This window comes from Anopheles funestus, chromosome 2RL (genome assembly GCF_943734845.2).
Source record: "Anopheles funestus chromosome 2RL, idAnoFuneDA-416_04, whole genome shotgun sequence".
In the NCBI taxonomy this organism is placed as follows: domain Eukaryota; kingdom Metazoa; phylum Arthropoda; class Insecta; order Diptera; family Culicidae; genus Anopheles; species Anopheles funestus.
Genome location: NC_064598.1, coordinates 39,271,798 through 39,291,980, shown reverse-complemented (window position 1 = coordinate 39,291,980; position 20,183 = coordinate 39,271,798). Strand labels below are relative to the sequence as shown.

Genomic DNA, 20,183 nt, shown 5'->3' with positions numbered 1-20,183 from the left:
AATTGTTACAACAAGATCACGCTATGATAGTCCAAGAAAAGGATAGCATGCGTGAAACGATGCATAAAGACGGACAGATAAGATCCGCTCAAGTAAAAACTGCAATAGGTACATACTGCAGACCCGCTACTGGGATAGCATTTTTGGGCGCTTATAACGAAAAAGAGGTTATAAAGCAAGAAGGTAAGGAGTCGAAAAAAGAATCGATTTCATTAGATAAAAATATCAATGGGGTCCACGCAGAAGACACTATCACAGAAAAAAGTGATCAATTGCCAATAAAGCGTAAGGTAAAGAAACATCAAATAAAACCTTGCGCAAGGAACGCTAAGATCCTAAGGGCTAACACAAAAGATGTCACGGCTGCAAAGGAAGCAAACGAGCGTTTAAAAATATACCAATCGAATACTGCTAATCCTCGTTGGGGAAAATATAATACGTGGAACCTGGTAATAATGATGTTGCTTTTCATTTCAGCAAGAGCCTTCGGGAGTCCGGCAAACGGTCTAATTGCATATGACTGTGCAAACGATAATATCAACATAACGAGTTATTCGCTCACAAAAGTAGCTTCTTGTATGCCTCAATTCAAGAATATAACAACAGTAGAGACCAGAATACAAGTATTACAAAGAAGTCCAAAGACAGTAACTCACGTTCACCAATGTAAGGTAATAATCAAGAGAACGATTAAGCATTGCGGAGCTTGGTCTCACACATCAGAATATGAAAAAGGGTTTGCATATATTATAAAGGAATTCACCCCAGGAGAATGTAAGCATGACCAAACGTTAGGTGAGGTTTCACTCTCTCTCAATCACAAGGTTAGGGAAGTACGACGCAATCAAACTACAAGAGGGCAAACGTTAGTCATCGGCAGTGTCAAGGGCTCAGCGTGCGTCGGAGGACTCTACACGACGCCATCTGGTAGATGGGAACACGCGTTGGTGTATTACGAGTACGAGATCAGCATGTTCGACTACACGGCAACGGTTGACATCGAAGAAGACCAAATAATACTGCGAAATGGCGTTGTATGTCCGTATAGTGTTGGTTGGTGTTTGGATTCCGAGTACGGTTACCTCACCTGGGAGGTGGATCGTCAAAAACTGTGCGAGAGAACTGAGTTCGAAATCATCTACGAGGGTACGGTCAACAAGACGTTCGGCAACGACGGAATTGCTAATACGAATGCTGTGTATACCTTACTGACAAACGAGCAAATGTTTTCCATAAGGGCTCGCGATGTGAAGCAAATCTGCGGCTTTGACAGCTATAAAACAGACCATCCGAGGATATTCATACTTGAGTTAAACGGTTATCAATCGCCGTTTCAACGCAAGGCGGTAAATGGGAGAAACTTGGATCTCTTTACCTACTTCAACTCCAAAATAACTTTAGTGGAAAGTTACCTCGGGCAAAAGCTGAACGACGTCTACACAACGGTGATGACGGAATTGTGCAAAGTCGACAAGGCGCTTCTAGAAACAAAGCTAACGCTAGCACGTCTGAATCCTAGCGAATTCGTTTCTAATTTGATTAAACGACCTGGACACACGGCGGTAGTTGCCGCAGAAATATTGTACATCATTGAATGCAAACCGGTGTTCGTCACATATGAGAAAAGAGATGAATGCTATCAGGAAGTACCGGTAAAATACAACAATCGCTCGATGTTCATAGCGCCAGTAACTAGAATGTTACAACTGAAAGGCACCCAAATAGTTTGCTCGCCAATTCTTCCCGCGAAATTCAACATCGGAGGAAGATGGTATACAACAGATCAAAGGCTACGAGAGACGACGGCACCGCAAGAGTTAACGACAGACATCATAACAAGCTGGTCCTACACTCCACTACCAAGTCTGATGAAAAGTGGTGTATATGACTATGAAAGTCTACAACAAATGAAGGACATGGTGTATGAACAAAGCAATAAGAGGATCGCCTCTTCGGTCATACACAAGATGATATCCGGTCAGCATCCAAACCTTCAAGGCTTCACGTTTGATACTCTAATTCCTGAGAATATCATTCACGGCGCGTTCGATAAATACTGGTCTAAGTTCGTATCATGGTCAACGTGGCTGGGCAACGTCACGTCTACGGCAATTGGCATCTACATGTTCACTCGAGTCGTTAAATTCATCATTGACACCGTAATTCATGGTAGAATCCTGTACGACATCTATGGCATCGGCTGGCAGCTCTTAGCCGCATTTTGGGATTCGTTGACGAATCTGTTATCTCATCGAAGCCACATGCAGCGAGATCGATATGAAAACGAACCACCAGAAGTCGTCATAACTAACGAGGACAACGATGAAGAAACTAAGGTGCCACGCCTTCCAAACACCAAAACCAACCTATACCCCAACATACGCGTCATCGATAGTCCTCAATAGCAGCGTCATCATAGCAACGACATCCTACAAGTATGCCCACTCTTCAACTCATCGGCTAAAGCAGCAACATGCGTCCAATTCAGGTATTGGAGGGAGCTAAGTAGGAAATAATGTCGCGAAATTTGGTAAAACTAACAGGTAGTTTTACCAGGGGTGGAATGTTACGGACGCGACAAAATTCACAAGCGTACGCGTAAGAAAATTCGATCTATCGTAAGAAAGAAAAAGATTCACTTTCACCAGGCAGGAGGCATGCAAGATTAATCAATAGCTGGCATTGAAAAATGTTACATAGGGTTTGGATTAGACCAAAATAGATAAGAACATTGGAAAGGTTTGTTCTACGGCAATTAAATCACGCGTTGCGTAGGTCAAGCGAAGGAGGTCTAAAACGGAAAAATAGAATAACCGACTCGAGTGCGTTCAACTCAGGGTAAGGAACGCATGTGCAGCACAATGACCTGCTTTCAATGGCATAAACATTTAATAACAAAAAAGGTTTAGGATAGAGCACCAAAACAGAACCTAGCCATGTGTTTATTTAGGATGAAACCAAAATAGGGAAAGATCAACGCGATCTAACGCCACCGCGTTGCGGTAAGCGAGCAAGTAATAAACACGTGACAAAGGACGGCTTGTTCGAGCCTTGATATTTTAAACAATCGATTACCCGGAATAGTTAGGAGTAGGGCATCTTGAAATGCTAATATCAATAAGGTACCGAAACGGGTAAACAGCACCCATCTACGAACGAGAGGAAAACAAATAGCGATAAGCGCAATACGCCCGCAAGCCGTAGCATATGGCAGGCAATAATAAACTTGCACTTGATCCTTAAAACAATTCCATCGGGTAGCCGCTTGCATCTGAGTAACGTACGCACAGTAGCGGTAAGGAAACACGCGCCTATGCGCTCGGTGCAATTAACTAAACAAGGCCGAATCGGATCGCATTACAGGATCCTAAACTAACATTAGGAGGTAAACTAGGAATTTACCCTTACGTTCTTGAAACTAACACACACTTACTGCGTGTAGAATAAGAACTAATACCATTAAACTTTGTTAGTATATAAGCTGGATAATTTTCAATAAAACTTCACTTGTTATCCGAACTTGGAACCTACGAGTCTTTTCTGTAGGCGATTCGAGCGGCACTCCACATTAGGAATTGATATTGAGTTTTCAATACACAGCCTACTGTCAGAACTGCTCAATCGCCGATCTACGGAAAATAGCCTATCAACGGCAAAAGAAACTTGCGCAAGAAGTTTCCAGTTGACTATCCTTCGCGTAGTCAACTTAATACGGCGGACCGTAGTCCGATTTGTTCCCGTCAGCAACATACCATCGTTGGTTAGTTGATTGAATATTCTAATGTTGGTTTCGTGCTTTCATTTAACGAATGAGGAAAAGCTTTCCCGGGCGGAGGAAAAGGCATGCGAAGGGATAAATTAATTGTGCAAAACCGGGTAATGGTGCGAATGCTTCCGTTTGCCAGGCCGCGTGACACATTTGAGCAGCGAGTGAAAAGTTAAAGTCTGTTTGTACACCGAAACCCAATTGGCTGATCCCTGGGCGAACACGCATACTAAAGCATTTTGTGGCCTCGTTTAGTGGTGGTTAATATTTTTGCGAACGGCTTAACCGGATTATATGTATATCGCAAAATGCGCGATGGAGGCGCCTGGTGTTTTACGCGACAAAAATTTCTTTTCGGTTAAGATCGACACTACTACCATCGGGATACCGTTAGGCACGCTTGTTTTCGTAACAATATTTCTCATCATGCGAAAAAGTTTGCCTATACTGGGAACGTGGGAAGCCAGAATCTATTAAATAGTGCTGGTGGAAAAACGTAGTTTAACGACAATATGGTGGTGGAAAATTGGTATTGAAGCATGCGGTTGCAAGCTGATGTCATTTAAATTGAGTGCAAACGAACTTTATAAAATGTGTAGCATGTGCAAAAGTCGGCTAAAACCTTACCCAGAAGCGCAACATAGAAAAAAACATTATCCCGAGGGTTGTTTGTACCGTATACACATGGGGACAGAAATGCAAATTGTGTCCTTTTGCGTTTACGCTTGGTAACACTCACGCAACTAAGAAAACTTAGTTTTTGTGTGTGTGCGGAAGGTTTTGTGGTTGAATCGTATAGTGATGTAAATTTAGAAATGGTATTTCAACAGGCGATACTTTTTATTTTGTGGCAAAGCCTGGTTTTTTGTGTTTTGTAACAATGTGTTAAGCTTAAAAAATTTACACCTTCAAGGTTGATTAAAAATTTAGTCAATTGAAGACTAAGGTTTGTTATGTTTAAGTAAAAAAAATCTTGTTGCTAATAGCATTTCTAAAAACGCAACAAAATATCATCTCCATACAATATAAATCCATCGCCGTTTAATGTTAAATAGCATTTTTACGATCGACTAAACGACACTTCATTCACGCTGTAAATGACGCAATATACTAATACACGTCCCACGTACCGATTACCGAAAACTCTCGCTTTATTGTGCCTTTTTGCCTATGCCAATAAAGATGAACATTTTTGTGCAGAAAAGGATTAACGTTGTTGTTGCTGCTTACTTCTGCAACCCCTGCAACGGAGCCCCTAGGTTTTTATGTATATTTATGTAAATCACGTTTCACTCCAGCAACAACCTCTAATTTATTTCTTGTTTTGTTAGGTTGGGGAAGAAGCAATACAGACAAGGAAGGATGGGAAGGAAAAGCACAGCGGAAACAGCCGCTAGATTAATCCTTTCAAGGGTGAAGGCTGAAGGTAAAATTTCTTCATTACGATTATATCATCCATTGTCGAACCGAAGCCACCAGCTTCCAAGTCACAAGATGTTGCTCGAAATTTACCCTTTTTCTTGGCAAAACTGGGCAACAAAATACCGGCACACGTACCGCTAGCAACTATATGCGAAACGGCATTAACCCGTTACGTGAGCATGTGTGACCGTGGTAGCCTTGGAAGTATTCTCTTGCCTCGGCTTGGTTGGTTTGGTTGATTGCACAAATAAAAGTAGAGCAACACCAACACGTCTCATGCCGCCGGTAGGAAGTGAATGTGTCTGGGAGGCCGAACGAGAATTAAGCGCAACAATGAAAAAAATAATAATAAAGGAAGTAATTAGACGCAGCTGCTTTAATGCGGAGGAAGGTTTGGAAAAATTCGACCTATTAAAGTCTAACCTACCTGGGAGGTGAAAACGTTTTCCCCAAGCGGCTGACGCTCGACGCTAAGAAGACACCGTTTAAAGGGTACCGATTAGAAGTTTTCCTTATAAAAGAGATAAAGCAGCACTCCATTTTGCACGACGCAGAAAAATGAAAAATTATACATCACGTCCATTACGACGCTAAGAAGCAGAAATTTATACTAATGCTTTTACACCAAAAATAAAAACTGCAACATCGCGTTAAAAAAACACAAAATGGACGATACGATCCTTTTAACGCAAACCGAGCCACAACGGTAAAAATATTCGAGCACAGGACTAACTAATAAATGAAGATAAATATTTGTTAGCAGCTTGCGGAGTAGCTGGAAGCGAAATGTCGCTTTCGTACACGGCGTTGCCATTGGAAACGGCAAGACGAGGAAAAAAGGAGCTTTTAAAGAAAGCGTTTCATCTTTCAAGCTGCAAACAACTGGTGTACAAAAGCCCCATTCGCGAGTCAGGGCTGCGAGTCGTGAGACGAATTAAATGATGTATCGTCTTCCAATATTGGGACGGAGCGACTAGAGGAATAATGGCTGACAGGCGTGTCCATCATCATTAATCGGTCCTTTGCTAACCTTTTTTGTTTTTGCTTCCCTTCCCTACAGAGAGTGTAAGTTCCGGTGCAACAAAAGCGAATGTGTGTTTGATTTCGGAAGGATTTCGCAAACACTTCCAGCAGGGATAAAGTAACGGATTACCGCTTGATTGGGGATGATTTTTCTTCCGGATGAAAGCTAAAGCAAACAGGAAGTCTCTGTCAAATGCCGCTTGACAAACATTCACATTCCTCGTCCGTTTCGTGGGGGAGGGAAGTGGAACGATATCTATCGGAGTTTAGGTTGATTGAAAATTGGAAAGCATTGGATTGGGGGGCGTTTGCGTGCTCTCGATTGACACCACTCTTTCAACGATATTAAATCTCCCACGAAAAGGATTTGTGCGTTGTCTTTTAGTGAAATCCCGACCTACGCATCTCGATGTGGGTTTCGTGATCACCGGATCCCCATTGCGACACGCCGTAAATGGGAAAAAATTAAATCAGTTAGTGAGTGAAAAAGCGCCCCAAACGCTGGCCTGGCGTGGCAGATGGGCGACAACAGAAATCTCGCAACCATACCACATCCAACTGCCGTAAATCATTCCGTATCCATTACGGTTGATAAGTTGGACCGGTAATAGAATTTGTCACATCCTGAGTGAGTGTCTTCCTGATACGCTGGTGCTGCCTTAACGGTGCTGTTCAATAATAAATGTTTCCCTGTGCCACAAGGTGGAAAAAGGGGGAAATTGCTCCACCGAAAAAGGGGAACAGATAGAGGACGGATGAGGGGTTGGAAACGACAGACAAACAAAACAAAAATCCACCGTAACACACCGGTAGCGAACCAATACGGGCGAAAAACTGACCCAATCGATGATGATAAGAGCGTGTGTGAGATAGAGGCAAAAATAGAATGAAGCTGAAGAAGCGAACCATCGGTCGGAAAAACAACGGGAGAAAAGGATGGTAATGAAATTGGAGAAAGCCTTGGGTGGTGCACAAAAATTCCACATCACACCCTAACACATTGTCGTGATTGTGGCCGGAAGAGGAGGGAGATGTGATTTTACGCCACGTGTTACCACTGTTTGGTGTGTTATCTTACACTCCGTGGGATTTTCAGCGAGGTTCGAAACGGGTTTTTTTCTTCTTACAACAAACGTTCGTTCCTTGCCACTTTTCACACGTTCTGCAGAAATGTGTAATTTTGTTGTTGTACCATTCACGTGGTAGCTGTACCAAACTGAGGTTCCTAAATCACCCAAAAAAAACCATCCCCCGCGTGGTATGGACTTTCGGCTTGATTGTTTACAAAACACTTCACACACAGGCACACACTTTTGCCATCATTTTCACGCACTTCGAACGGCCTTCACTAGATCTTAGACAGTTTTTGTTGTTGTTTTGTTCATGGCACTTTCGCTGGAAGAAAAAAAAACCCAGTCGTTGCGTGGGTGTATTGTTATTGCATTGTTTACACGAATGAATTGAACATTTGCAATCACTCACGGTGGAACTGTGTGTAAGTGCGTTTTTCCCCCCTCATATCCAAATCGGTCGATATGATGTAAAAAACAAGACATTAAAAAAAAAAAACGATTCGTAAACACGCGCCCGTACACTTACAAATATATTGCACTTGCCGGCACTTGCGCTGGTTTATTTATACAAAACCCGAATGTGTTTTAAATGTAAAAAAAATAATAAATAAAAAACAGTTCCTTAAACAACCAAAACCAAAGTTACACCTTTTCGAAATAAGGGTGGGAAGCCAACAAACCGATTTCTTTTAGTCAAATTTTGGGACTGTGTTTCACAACAATCGGGTTGCTGCGGTTGGTTCGGTGGTTTACTCTTTTTCGTACGATACATGCAACTGGTGTATACTTTTTGGGGGGTTGAACTTTTTTTTGCCGTACCCCGAGTTTCCTAGGCAACTCTTTGCCAGAAACGCTTACCAGAGATGTGTCTTGTGTACGTACGGTGCCACCTGCTGCTCTTTTACTGAACACTGTTTTACTCCCGACTGATACGAAAGGCAAACGAAAACTGACGGCCAAACCGTGGTTGTGACCGAACCGGTAGTATCGGTGTCAAATCGATGTTCGCTCACCGAAAGCGAAACGAAGTCCACGGTATGGAGTAGTCTGGAGAGTGTCGATTTGGTTGTCTCGCAGGATTCACCATTGATGCTGCGGACTAGATAGTGTCTTTTGTACGGAGAGTAGCAGCGAGTGATAAAGAGACGATACTTCCAAAGATGCGTAAAGATAGTGAAGAAAAGCGTGACAAAACACTAATGCCCAAAACGATCGAAGAAAGGAGACATTTCGTTTGGAGGATAATGAGAGCTAGAAAAGCAAACAACTAAACAGCTGAGGTAATTTGTTTTTTCTCATATATTGTAGATTCACGTAAACCATTTAAGGACTAAGGTTCATGCAATGTAAGGGCTCCAAGACAAGAAAGGCATTCGCGTATATCAAGATAAGATACAGAACTAAAGGATCGGATTTCTCTTTCAGTTTTACCGAAGCAGAATCAACAGGTGAGAGTGGATGTGAAAGCTCTCGCAAAGAGAGTTCTGCAGCTGAGAACAATTTTCCAGTATAAATTTGAATGTTTTTCACGAGTTTAAGGGTAGTTTTTAATTGCTTTAATAATAAATTAGTATGATTATTATTATATGATATACAGTATAATTTATTAAGTAGTATTATTATCATATATGTAGAAAGATCCTTATATTTAAATGATGAAGCCACAAACTTGTTGTAAAATATATTATTGTTTTATACTTTAACAGTGCATGGCAAATATCTGTCTAGTGTATAAATATAATTAAATAAAACTAATATTACACCGCTGCATGTCACTAAAAAAGATCATCATCATTCGAGCTCAATTTGTATCCTCTTCTTGTGCTAAACATGCCTCATTGCAGATATTCGAATTGCATGCTTAATGAGTGTTGTACGTTTATATGGTCGAAAAAAAGGGAATATTTTTCACCAAGGCCAGGTAAAATACCCCATACATGCAGAACCCGTAACACAGAAAAGCCGACCTAATGTTATTAACGTAGATCATGTTTATCGAATGGATTCAATTCATCTCCTGATTGCACACCCCAAAGCTCACGTTCTAATTGCATGCGTAGTGCATTGAATGGGGGATATAAATGCAGAATATAACGTGCGGTACTCTCATTAGTTTCAAATATCAATAGGAATTGAGGAAGTGAATTTGAACACATGAAATTAGCAGCAATTTTCCGACATTAGCTATTAAATAATTAAATTGATAATTATGACATTAGCTATTAAATTAATAACTGTGGAATAAATCGTATGGAAAACGCTTTGCGGTTAGTATACAGAAATTGGTCGGGCATTTAGGGAAAAATCGTGTTGAATTTGTTTGAACTATTATGAGGAAAATGTTGAAGATAAGGATCACAAATAGTATAAGGATTTTGCAAACTGATTTCAGTTAATGAAGGTAAACTCATTTACTAGGAAAATAAGGTAATCATGTTAGGAAATAAAGCGAATCAATCCCCAACCGGTGGTAGTAAAAATTCGAAAATGCAATGGCGTTTTTTGCAAAATAACTTGGTGCTTGACCTACGATGCTACACGACATATTGGGATTGCATGTGTTTAATTAAAGACGTGCAGAAACGCATGGAGACGATGTGTGATAAGTATGCTGCAAAGTTCATACTCTGACCTGTACCGGGAAAAGATTGTATCTGCGTCATTCTAACTACCGTTCATTTATTGCGAAATGCATTTGTGGAAAATAGTAATCATATTCTACTTTCGGTCCAGATTTGCCATACTTTCCAGTACGCTAGCTAATGTTAGATGTTTCTCGTGGGTAAACTGTGGATAACGGTTGTTCAAAGGATGTTTGCAAGATGTATTGGATATGTACATTTCTGCTACTGACACTTGTGTAGCATTTACACAATTAAATGGTTCGTTTGAGTAATTTTTAAAGAGTCGCTACTTACTCTTTAGCTTCATATTCAGTCCTGCATACAAAGGAACGTGTCTTGAAGGTGTCCCGCAATGGGAAAACCTTCTCCTCTTTCACAAAACAAGCTGACTTGAAAATGGTTTGTGTATCAGCAAAGAATACGGTAGTACAAGTGGTAGTGTATACTATAAAAGGCGACGGTTCCACACAGATGGACAAGGTATCAAATCCCGTCAGGATCGTCTCCCTCGACTATCGATCGACTATCGGGCTAAGTGGTAAAATGGTAAAGTGGTACATTTACTCATTTTGGATGAATTCAGGTTTAGAAACCAAGTCTTCTTTATGAATTAATGGTGCTTTAAAACGCGAGAGAAACTTTCGATCGTCAGTCAGATTCCCTATTCCTCATTCTATGTCTAGTTTTTTCTATAATTCACGCGACTGGAAATTTTAATTTTTACACATGCCGTCTAACGATGTAACTGAATCCGTTTGAAATCATTTAAAAAAGCGCGCGTTGTTTACAATTTTGACAGCACTGTATTCGCTCTCTCGGTCAGATTTTGTCTTTTCTCGAAATAATTAAGAACAAAATAATCAAATAAATCATTTCATGTTTAAAAACAATGTTATTATTAAATAATTTTAAACAAAATTATTAATACAATCTGTATCGATCCAATTACAATTACAAAGAATTACATAACGTTACTTTCCAAAGGGTTTCAAATTTTCGAACATGATGCTCAAGGTTTCTACAGTTGACATTCGAAATGCGGATTCGCACCAGATTTTAATAACAATTGCAAAAAGCATTTTTCCGCCACACAACATTTGCTCGTACGGTTGCGAAATACATGACATTTTTTATTGGCCATCCGTAGAAAAAAATGTGCTACCACAACTCTGATCAATTGTTTATGGCGACGGTACAAAGATAAACACTGCGTCCGAGTGTGTGTGTGCGTGCGTTTGTGGACCCCTGTCTGTGTGGGTGAGGGTGCGGATTCTAATCAAAATAGTCGCGAAACAATGGACCAATTGTTACACCGCACAGCCTTGTGACTAGCGACGAAAAGCATTGTTTGCCCGGAAGTGACCTGCTTTAGTTCGTGGTGAAAACGAGTGTATCTTCTATTTGTTCGTTGGCACAGCATCTGTGTGGTCACTCCGCACGGGCGTGAAGAGGGGTTTTTTTGTTGTAATTTATTTTTGCATTGATAGTGAAGCTGTAACTTTTAATGGTTTGTTTGCTAGCGGTCAAAAGTGTCGCATGCTGACGGGACGGTATCAGAACGCTGTGAAATCTAGACTGGAAGTGCGTAAGCTGAGATAACCACCCGCGTGTGCAAACCAGCATCATTGTGAAACACACAGTTGCCGGTCGCTAAATGAGTAGAGCGCTTTTGGTCATTCCGCAACGCTTGCTATCAATCGTCCGATGTAACCAGGTTTCATTGATAACGCGCCATTCGAGCAAAATGAGCGAACAAACGGAGAGTAACATTGTAAAGGGTGCTGATAGTTGGTTCAACAAGTAAGCTTGACACGATTTGCAAGCGCTGCCTGTAATCCTTGAGGCCGCGGTCTAATAATATCCCATGGTCGTGTGTTGTTTACTGTTCTCCTTCCCATTGCAGATACACAGCCGTAGAGAGCTCTCCCGAGGGCACGTTTAAAGGGGTGAAGGATCGGTTCAATGGCATCACGGTTGACTCATGCATGGAAACCTGCAGTCCCGAAAGTTTTCCATCCGTCCTGAAACGTACGTCGTTATATGGCCGAACAATAGATGATTAGACGGTTTGAAAATGATGTTTCTCTATGTTCTCACACCACACAAACAGGATCCCTCGAGCATTGGATTCAAAGCAAACACCGGGGCATTTGGTTCAAGGTCCACTTGACCGCAGCTAGCTGGATACCGGAACTAGTTAATGTAAGTATGTTTTTTTTATATTCGCTTGAATGGACGTAATGCATTGCTGACGTTTTACTTTGTCACTTCTCTGCTGTTACGGTAGAATGGATTTCAATTCCATCATGCCAAAAATTCGTTTGTGATGCTGTACCGCTGGCTTCCCACGGACGAAACGGCCAACATTCCACCCTACTCGCATACGATGGTAGGTGTCGGGGCGCTTGTGATAAACGAACGGAACCAGGTGCTGGTGGTTAGCGAAAACAATGCCCTAATCGTTGGGTCATGGAAATTACCGGGAGGCTATGTGGAACCAAGTAAGTGGAATGGTGGTTTTGGTTTAACCGGACAGGCAAACGTGTAATGTATTATTTTATACCCGTAGATGAAAATTTTATTGACGCTGCTATCAGGGAAGTGGCCGAGGAAACGAACATTCGTACCGCGTTCGAATCGGTCATCTCGATACGGCACGCACACGGTGCCGGTTTCGGCTGTTCCGATCTGTACATCGTCATGGCACTAACGCCACTGTCGGAAGAAATAACGAAATGCAACCGAGAGATTGCCAAATGTGAATGGATGGATGTGAACGAGTATCTGGCCCATCCGAAGGTACACGAAACGAATAGAAATTTTGTACGAACGTACCTGGAGTACAAACGGCACGGTTTACGCATTGACTGTACGGAGGAAATGCATCAAGTGTTGAGGAAACGGTACAATATCTACTCAATTGCCAAGGTCCCGGAGGGCGGCAATGTTACCAGTAGTTCCAGTAAAACCGGCACATTCAAATTATAGCAAACCGGACAAAGGTTCTGTTTTTATGAAGCACGATCGATCGATCGACCGCCTCGACGTTGAGGACAGGTAAGTTGTTACGCGGACGCATATTGCTTAACGGAATTAAGCTGTTGTTTTTCATGCTGTTTTACCAAAATAATATCTGCTCTTGTGGATACGACTTACCCTTTTATTTCGTTTTCCATTGCGTGAATATCACTCTTTTGAGTCCGATCTTGTCTGATCCTCGTTGCCTTTATTTAGCAGCATGAAATGATCTCGAATTTAGATTTTAATAACAGAAACAAAATAACTCCGTTGTGCGTCAGTTATGGTTGATTAAACGGTGGCGATCGTACTCGTGATCCACGGGATATAGGATGCCACGTTAACGTAAACCCCAGGTATACCGTTCGCTCCGCAACCGATACCCCAAGCTACCAAACCCACCACATACCAGCGTCCATTGAGCGAACAGACCAACGGTGATCCGCCATCTCCCGTGCAAGCATCCTTGCCCAGTTCACCTCCAGCGCAGATAAAGCTCGTCGTATCGAGCACAAAGTTTGCACCGAGACGCGTCGTCCGTAGTGCCGTTTGACAGTTGACCGAATTTACGATCGGTACGTCCACCTCTTTCGGGATCGACTGGAACGCGCCGCTAACGAAATCATTCTTACCCCAGCCGGATACCCAACAGCGGCTACCAACAAAGGAAGTGACGGGCAGACACGCGGTTGCAATTGTTGGCGTTGTACCGAGTGTTACCGTTCCTGACAGACGCAAGATGGCAATGTCGTTGCGCAGGTTAGCCGAATTAAAGCTCGGATGTACAAAGTACCGCGCCACATTGTACTCTTGGACGGGCAAGGGTTCCGACGTGGATGCTGCATCCCATTCGCCAAGACGTACCTTAAGCGTTCGACTGCCGGAACTGGGGATAATTGGTAAACAGCATTAAACGGTTACCTTTGTCACACCGTTTTCCCACACTTACGTGTAGTCCGAAATTTTGTGAGCAGCGGTCAGCACGTGTAGATTGTCAATAAGCGCACCGGAACCAACGTATACGTCACCCGGTCCGAGCAATACCACCTGCCAAGGATACTCACCGTAGCTAGCCTGGTTGGCAGTAACTGCAGGGGAGTTTGCAACTGGTGGATACTGCAGGCCACACTGGTAGCTGCCAGCCAGACAGCAACGTTCCAGCCCAGATTGACAGCTCGCAGGTGAGACGATGTTGACTCCAATCACTGATGCGACGGCACTTGTGGTAGTTGTGGTCGTTGAGCCAATCGTTACCCCTGTATTGGCGGTTGGCTGTCAATGGAAAAGACTTTCGTTAGGCTTTATTCACAGCAGCAACAATTAATTGTATGCACTTACGTTCGATACAATCCTAACGTCTAACTGACCAGCACCGTCCGTTGTACCACCAGTGCTTGTTGTATTACACCGGCCAGTTGGTACACAAATGCACGTCTGCCCTGTAGTTACACCGGTGTTAACAATGTTCGGTAGAATACCTTCATTTGCGTGCGATGCGTGTTGAAGCGATTTGGCGCATAAAACAAAAAACCATATGCGTTAAAAGAAAAATAATTGCGTTTTGAAAAACAAGGGAGTAGCACAATCTCTACTAACCTGTCTGCAACGGTACGACACCCGTAAGGACACCGCTGGTAATACCATTGCTCACATTAAAGGCCTGTCGTGTGAGGTCTTGGCAATTGTTGTGTGGGTAATCATTCATAAATAAATTATTTAAAGCATACATACAAGCAGAAACAGTGCTAGAGGTTTGAATCCGTGCTGGAACATGTTCAAATTCTATTACCATTGTTTGGTGAAGCTCCATCCTGAGGGAAATTGAACGCTGGGTTGTGTTCGATGGTAGAAAGTGCAGCAACGCTGTAGACACTGCTGGCCAAAAGGACCAGCTCTATATAAATGGAAACCATCACAGGTTTGGGTTTTGTTTTCAATACGCTTCTGGTGCTTTTACGGTCGTTTACATCAGACGAAAGCAGACACACGATTATGTCCATCCACCGCTTGCGAATGTATCGCGTGCAAGCGTGCTATTATTAACTAAACACGTGGTTCAACGCAAACGAAGAGAGAGTTTTACTTGCAGCAGATTATTAAAGGGGCTGCTCAATCAATGAACAAACGTGCAGTCACTTAAGATTGACTATATGGAAATGGAATAATGTCAATCGTAACGATTGTAACTTGTTTGGAGAATGGTACGTAATGTTTAATAATTCAATTTACTTTTTTTTAAACGCTAGAAACGTATCTAGCAAACATTACATGATCTTGTAAGAAAGATCAGTAGTTATTTACAATACACAATTCCTCAGTTTTAAGGGATTGAATCAATATGCTTTTACTGTACTATCACTCCACTTGTGCACTGACCACGGACGCTTTCTACGCTAGAAAAAACACGGCATCTAAACACCTACTGCTTCTCGTACAACGTACCGAATGCCACTGAAACGTACCACGGCTTACATGCCTTCCATTTATAGTAATTTCCCCAAGTGGACACTGTTTTTCGGAATCGGAAAATCCCATCGAGCCTTGGTACAGGCAATTACGGCTGCATGCAGTTGCGCGGAACAGTCGTTTGTTTGCATGCCGTGTAGTAGTGTCATGGATTGACCAGACACGGCCATACTGCTGCTGCTTCTGCTGCTGGGATTCCAATTATCCGGCTGGTGGGTGAGATTCTAGAAGGTAAGCGCCAAACAATGGTACCTTTTTTCATCGGGACTAAATTTTTGCACCTGTACTTGTTGTTTTTTTTTATATCACGCTTTTACTAATGGGATTTTTTGATTGCAACCGGAGATAAAAATATGAACTAAATCTTTGTTACCGAACACAACACCCATTCAAATTGGACGGGATATGGCGAGCAGATTTATTGAACTTGTTTTGACCGATGATGATGCCCGCGGCTGCCTATTGATGTTTTGTCTGTGTGTCTGTGTGTGGTTTGGGTGAATTGCAAGTACCGCAGGGAAGGGACAAAAAATGACACGAATTCAAGGGTTTTTTTTGTTAAAAGTTTGCATTCGAACACTTCTTAATTCCTAGTTACAGTTTGAGCGCTTTAGAACTTGCTTGCTTACACACTACTGTATGTTTTCGTTTGTTTCTCTCACGCATTTAGTACCTAATTTGCTAACTCTGTATCCTTCGGGCCCCGTACGGCGACGAGATTTTCCTCCCATATACCACCATGCGTGGCTGACTCTCAGATTCCAATTTGTGAACGAGAGTTTTTTTTAATGAACTTAATTGTTTGAAAATAACTGGCACATTCCGGAACCCAAGGTTTAGCATCAATCTCATGCAAGTTACGATAGATAAGTTCTATTTTACAAAGTATATTTTACCCCCATTGTACGCCCGGGTTTGTAGACGTACCATGTGTTGAAGAGAAGAAAAAAAAAAAGCTAATATAAGAAGACAAAGCTTGTACATCATACAGGCGGCCACCTCCATCATCATCCAGTTAGCGGGGTTTAGGAAACGCTTCTTTCGGTAGTACTCGTCCCACTGTTTTCGCTCCCGTGCGATGCTGTATCTACGCCGCCTGCTTTAGAGATTTCCCACAGCACGTTTGCCACCCGCTCCTGGTACTGCAGCATGTCCTCGTCGGCGAACACGGTTGCCATCTGTTCGAAGGTTTCGCGTAGGAAATCGTCCCGCTTCTGGCGTGTCCGCAGCATCCGATCGATTTCTCGCTTTATCCGTTGCCGCAGTCGGTTCTTTGTCTTCTCGATGGTTACGCGAATGTCCTCCTTGTTCTGGCGGCGCCTTCGATTTAGCTCGGCGTTGCGCAACCTCCGTGCCGCCTTTTGCTCGGGTGTTTCGTTCTGGCGCTTAATACGTTGCTGTAACGTATGCTTTGCGCGTATCAGCTGTTTGACGGAGAGATTCTTAATCGAATCCTCGGGCACGGTAGGTGACTGTTTCAGCTTGAAAGATGGCTCGGAACTGGTCGCTGGGGTAGGTGGTGCTTGAGGCGATTCCTTGTTGAAAGTTTCGGGTTTTTCTTCCTTCGTCATTCGTGAATTGTGCACTGGCGGGGGGTGTGCTGGTGCAGGGGAAGGTTGCTGTGGCTGTTGCGGTGGATGTGGTTGCTGCTGCTGCTGCTGGTGGTGAGGCTGCTGATGCTGTGGATGCTGATGCTGTTGGTGATGGTGCTGTTGTTGGTGTTGCGACTGATGCTGGTGTTGCTGCTGTTGCTGCTGCTGCTGATGCTTGGTGTTGTGGCCTTTGGACTTGTGGGTGCTTCGGGAAGCACCGTTCGGGAACATGGAACCGGACAGCGACAGGTGGTTCATGTACAAGGCATTCTTATCGTAATTCATGTGCGGCGGATAACCGTGATGGTGGTATAGATTGAACTCCTCTATGCTGAACGGTGGCGGAAACTCAATCGGCGTCGGATGTTCCTGAATGTCCACTTGCAGATAGCTGTACGGGGGCTCCATCACAAGAAGCTGGCGATTTGAATCAAAGTTGTCACTGTGCTGCTGAACGACCGAGTCCTATCGCATAATCGCACTTGAAGTACACAACGCAAGGGTACGTTTCTGCTTTTGATTCCACTGGATGGGGTTTATTTATCGAAAAATAAAAACATAGTTCGCGAAGTGTAATCAATGTTATTATTGTTGCCAAGTATTGCGTTTGACAACGGAGCGACGGAACTCTACAAAGTTGTCGTTTCGCTCGCGTTTCGCTTTCGGAGCTCTACAATGGTGCTCTTTTCGCCCTTGCTACCCGAGGTGTATAAAACACATTTTTACAGTGCGTTCATCAAATGGACGCATACTTTCTGCTTTTTTAAATATTATTTAATTAATTTTGTTACTGTAATTCTATTATTTGTTTTTTGAAACTAACATTGGTCGTATTGTTGAAATCGATTGATGAATGTTTCGTTTATTTTGGTTTCTTTTAGATGATTGTATTTACAAGAAGATAAATCAAAAGGAAGAAAAATTCGGATCTAATATCCTTAGGCCTGTATAAGATCCGGCTAAGACCCGTAGATCAGGCTTGTATATGAATGTATCGCATTAGAATTTAGGTCAATTGGATTACAACAATATAAAAGAAATAGAAATCGGATTGTTTTGTGGAAAAACACCATCAACAATTCAGTTCGCATTCTACCTACCTCACCAAACACTAGATGGCGCTAAAAGCGTTTTCAAATGATTTCTTTCGTCGTTAATCTTTGAGAAGTGCACGTGAGTTCGGTTTAGTAGCAAACCAGGGTAGGACTTTTAGAGTCATAGTGTCGTTTTACATTGACTATTCATTTTATTGTCATAATTGATACGAAAGTAAACGAGTGACAAATTATAGTTTAGTTACTTTTGTTCCTCTGCCTTTGCTGTGTATTGTTTTTTTTTAGTTTCTATCTGTTCATTAAAGTTTGATAACACCTTTCCTAACTGCTTTCCTAGCTTTTTAACGCGTCGAAAGTACTTAGTAGTAGGAATTGAAGACCATCGTAAAGGGCAGTTAGTTGAAAGAAATTATCCCTCCATCTTGCTTATGGGAGAACCGTTTTTCGGGCTTTACATACAAAACAAAAAGCTGTGCAGAAATTACAATGTGTGCGAATAATAACAATTTGAGATTATAATATCCAACGAAATCGATGTATGTGTGCACTTGTGTTTCTCTTGAGCTTCGAAATAAGCATAATTATTCTAAGCGAATGAACACAATCGTTTGTTGCGCAGTTGTTTTTTCTTGACTGGTTTGAAGTATGTTTTCAACACGAGTAGGTCACTATCGTACTCACAACTGTGAAGTAATTATAAAACAACATATTAGAGACAACATAATATCGTACGTGAACCGAAAGTTGGCAGTGCAAAAATATAGTACACGTGTTCGGGTTTCTCTGCACGTGCACGGGGCGTTTTATCATCGTATGTGAGGGGAAAGGTTTCAGAATTTGTTTTAAACAAACATATGGCTGTCTTGTCGAATCTTAACGCTTGTCAAGCGCCTGGTCAACTTTACGCCTTTCGTGATTATTTCCTCTTTGTTTTTTTTTTTACATAAATACTACAATTATTTGGCACATTCGTTGTTCGTTACTGTACGCGTTTTTTCTTCTCTTCGTGCATATTGCTGCGTTTCTAGGTATACGATACAGTTTTAGTATGCATGGTTTTATATGTTATTTTACTGTTCACTTTTGTCCTTTTTGTTTCTGCTCTCCATTAAGCATCGTTGGTTATTTTGTCACTCGATGTGTCGGCACCCAGGAGCGAACAGTTTCGGAACCATTACTAATCGTGTGGAAGAACTGTCGTTCACGTTGTGGGTCCGAGTAGCAGCTCCTTCTTGTTTGTGGAAGAAATGTGGGTTTTACACAACGGGTGGTTCCGGTCCTAGATCGGGTCTGGAAGTTGGGAAATTGGGTAAAGTTCATTTATAGTAGTTACGGTAAGTGATGCATTCCTTCCCTCAGATTGGTGTTTCTATAGCGTTTCATTTTTTGATTTTATATTAAGTTTTGAGCGATCCCTTCCATTTGAGTACATTAAAGCTAAAGATTTTGGACTAATTTTTACATTAAAACATGTTCTCCTTTCGATATGTAATGGTCGTATATCGTTGGTGCGCTATTTACATTCGTTGCCTAGTTGACTAGAAGAGGAATGGGTTTGGGAATGTTTTTCGGTATGAAGGGTTTTCGTTTTACAAGAGCTACAGATGGCAAAATCAATTACATATCATTCTGCAACGATGGCAGAAATGGTAGGGATAACAATATGTTTGATAATTGACCATTCTAAGCCACATAATTATGTCTTCAATAGTTTAGTTTAAAAAAAAAAAAGCGAACAATTCCCACCTATTGGTGTGCAGGCCGCTAAATCCTAATGAAACAGCTAATGGTTAAATTAATTTTCTAAACATGTTGACTTCTTCTGATGTTATGCTGTTATAACACAATGATAATATAAGTAAATCATGATTTAAAAGTAAAAAAAAACAATTAGCAAATGAAGCATTCTCTAGTAATTTATGTACACTATTACGATAACGTTCACTGTAACTATGGTCCATTCAGTCTGGTTGTGCGCTTGCGAGCTTATGGACCCTGCTCACAATAACGTGTGATTAAAATATTAGTTTGTCTGTAACTATTCTGCACTAACATCGTCCTTTTTGTTTAGGATAAACTACACTTAAACTGTCGCATTTGCTGTTACGAACAACAACGTGCGACAGGACAAACAGAAAAAAAAG

General features: G+C 42.0%; 5 protein-coding genes across 28 annotated transcripts in view; 2 read left to right on the top strand and 3 right to left on the bottom strand.

Annotated features, from left to right (window-relative positions):
- LOC125762078 (allatostatin-A receptor) overlaps positions 1–8,372 on the bottom strand; it is a 43,218-nt gene extending 34,846 nt beyond the window's left edge. Inside the window, exon 1 of the mRNA XM_049423829.1 lies at positions 8,143–8,372. The gene's annotated coding sequence lies outside the window, so the exon portion shown is untranslated. The remainder of the gene's footprint in view (positions 1–8,142) is intronic.
- The window catches only part of LOC125762071 (uncharacterized), a 494,872-nt gene that overhangs the window by 381,400 nt on the left and 93,289 nt on the right, over positions 1–20,183 (top strand). The gene's annotated exons all lie outside the window — the stretch shown is intronic.
- On the top strand, positions 11,001–13,059 carry LOC125762081 (uncharacterized). The gene is made up of 5 exons (XM_049423834.1): positions 11,001–11,708; positions 11,812–11,936; positions 12,019–12,110; positions 12,196–12,409; positions 12,478–13,059. The coding sequence occupies exons 1-5, from the start codon at positions 11,563–11,565 to the stop codon at positions 12,894–12,896; spliced, it is 996 nt and encodes a 331-aa protein (XP_049279791.1). The 5' UTR covers positions 11,001–11,562; the 3' UTR covers positions 12,897–13,059.
- On the bottom strand, positions 13,090–15,630 carry LOC125762074 (phenoloxidase-activating factor 2-like). The gene is made up of 5 exons (XM_049423822.1): positions 14,716–15,630; positions 14,523–14,600; positions 14,265–14,404; positions 13,876–14,198; positions 13,090–13,812 (listed from the first exon to the last, which is right to left on the bottom strand). The coding sequence occupies exons 1-5, from the start codon at positions 14,924–14,926 to the stop codon at positions 13,218–13,220; spliced, it is 1,347 nt and encodes a 448-aa protein (XP_049279779.1). The 5' UTR covers positions 14,927–15,630; the 3' UTR covers positions 13,090–13,217.
- The window catches only part of LOC125762040 (basement membrane-specific heparan sulfate proteoglycan core protein), a 99,609-nt gene continuing 97,633 nt past the window's right edge, over positions 18,208–20,183 (bottom strand). For all 23 annotated transcript variants that reach the window (XM_049423743.1, XM_049423727.1, XM_049423740.1 and 20 more), the window contains one exon: positions 18,208–19,329. In XM_049423743.1, coding sequence (XP_049279700.1) covers positions 19,296–19,329 — 34 coding nt within the window. In that variant the 3' untranslated portion in view covers positions 18,208–19,295. The remainder of the gene's footprint in view (positions 19,330–20,183) is intronic.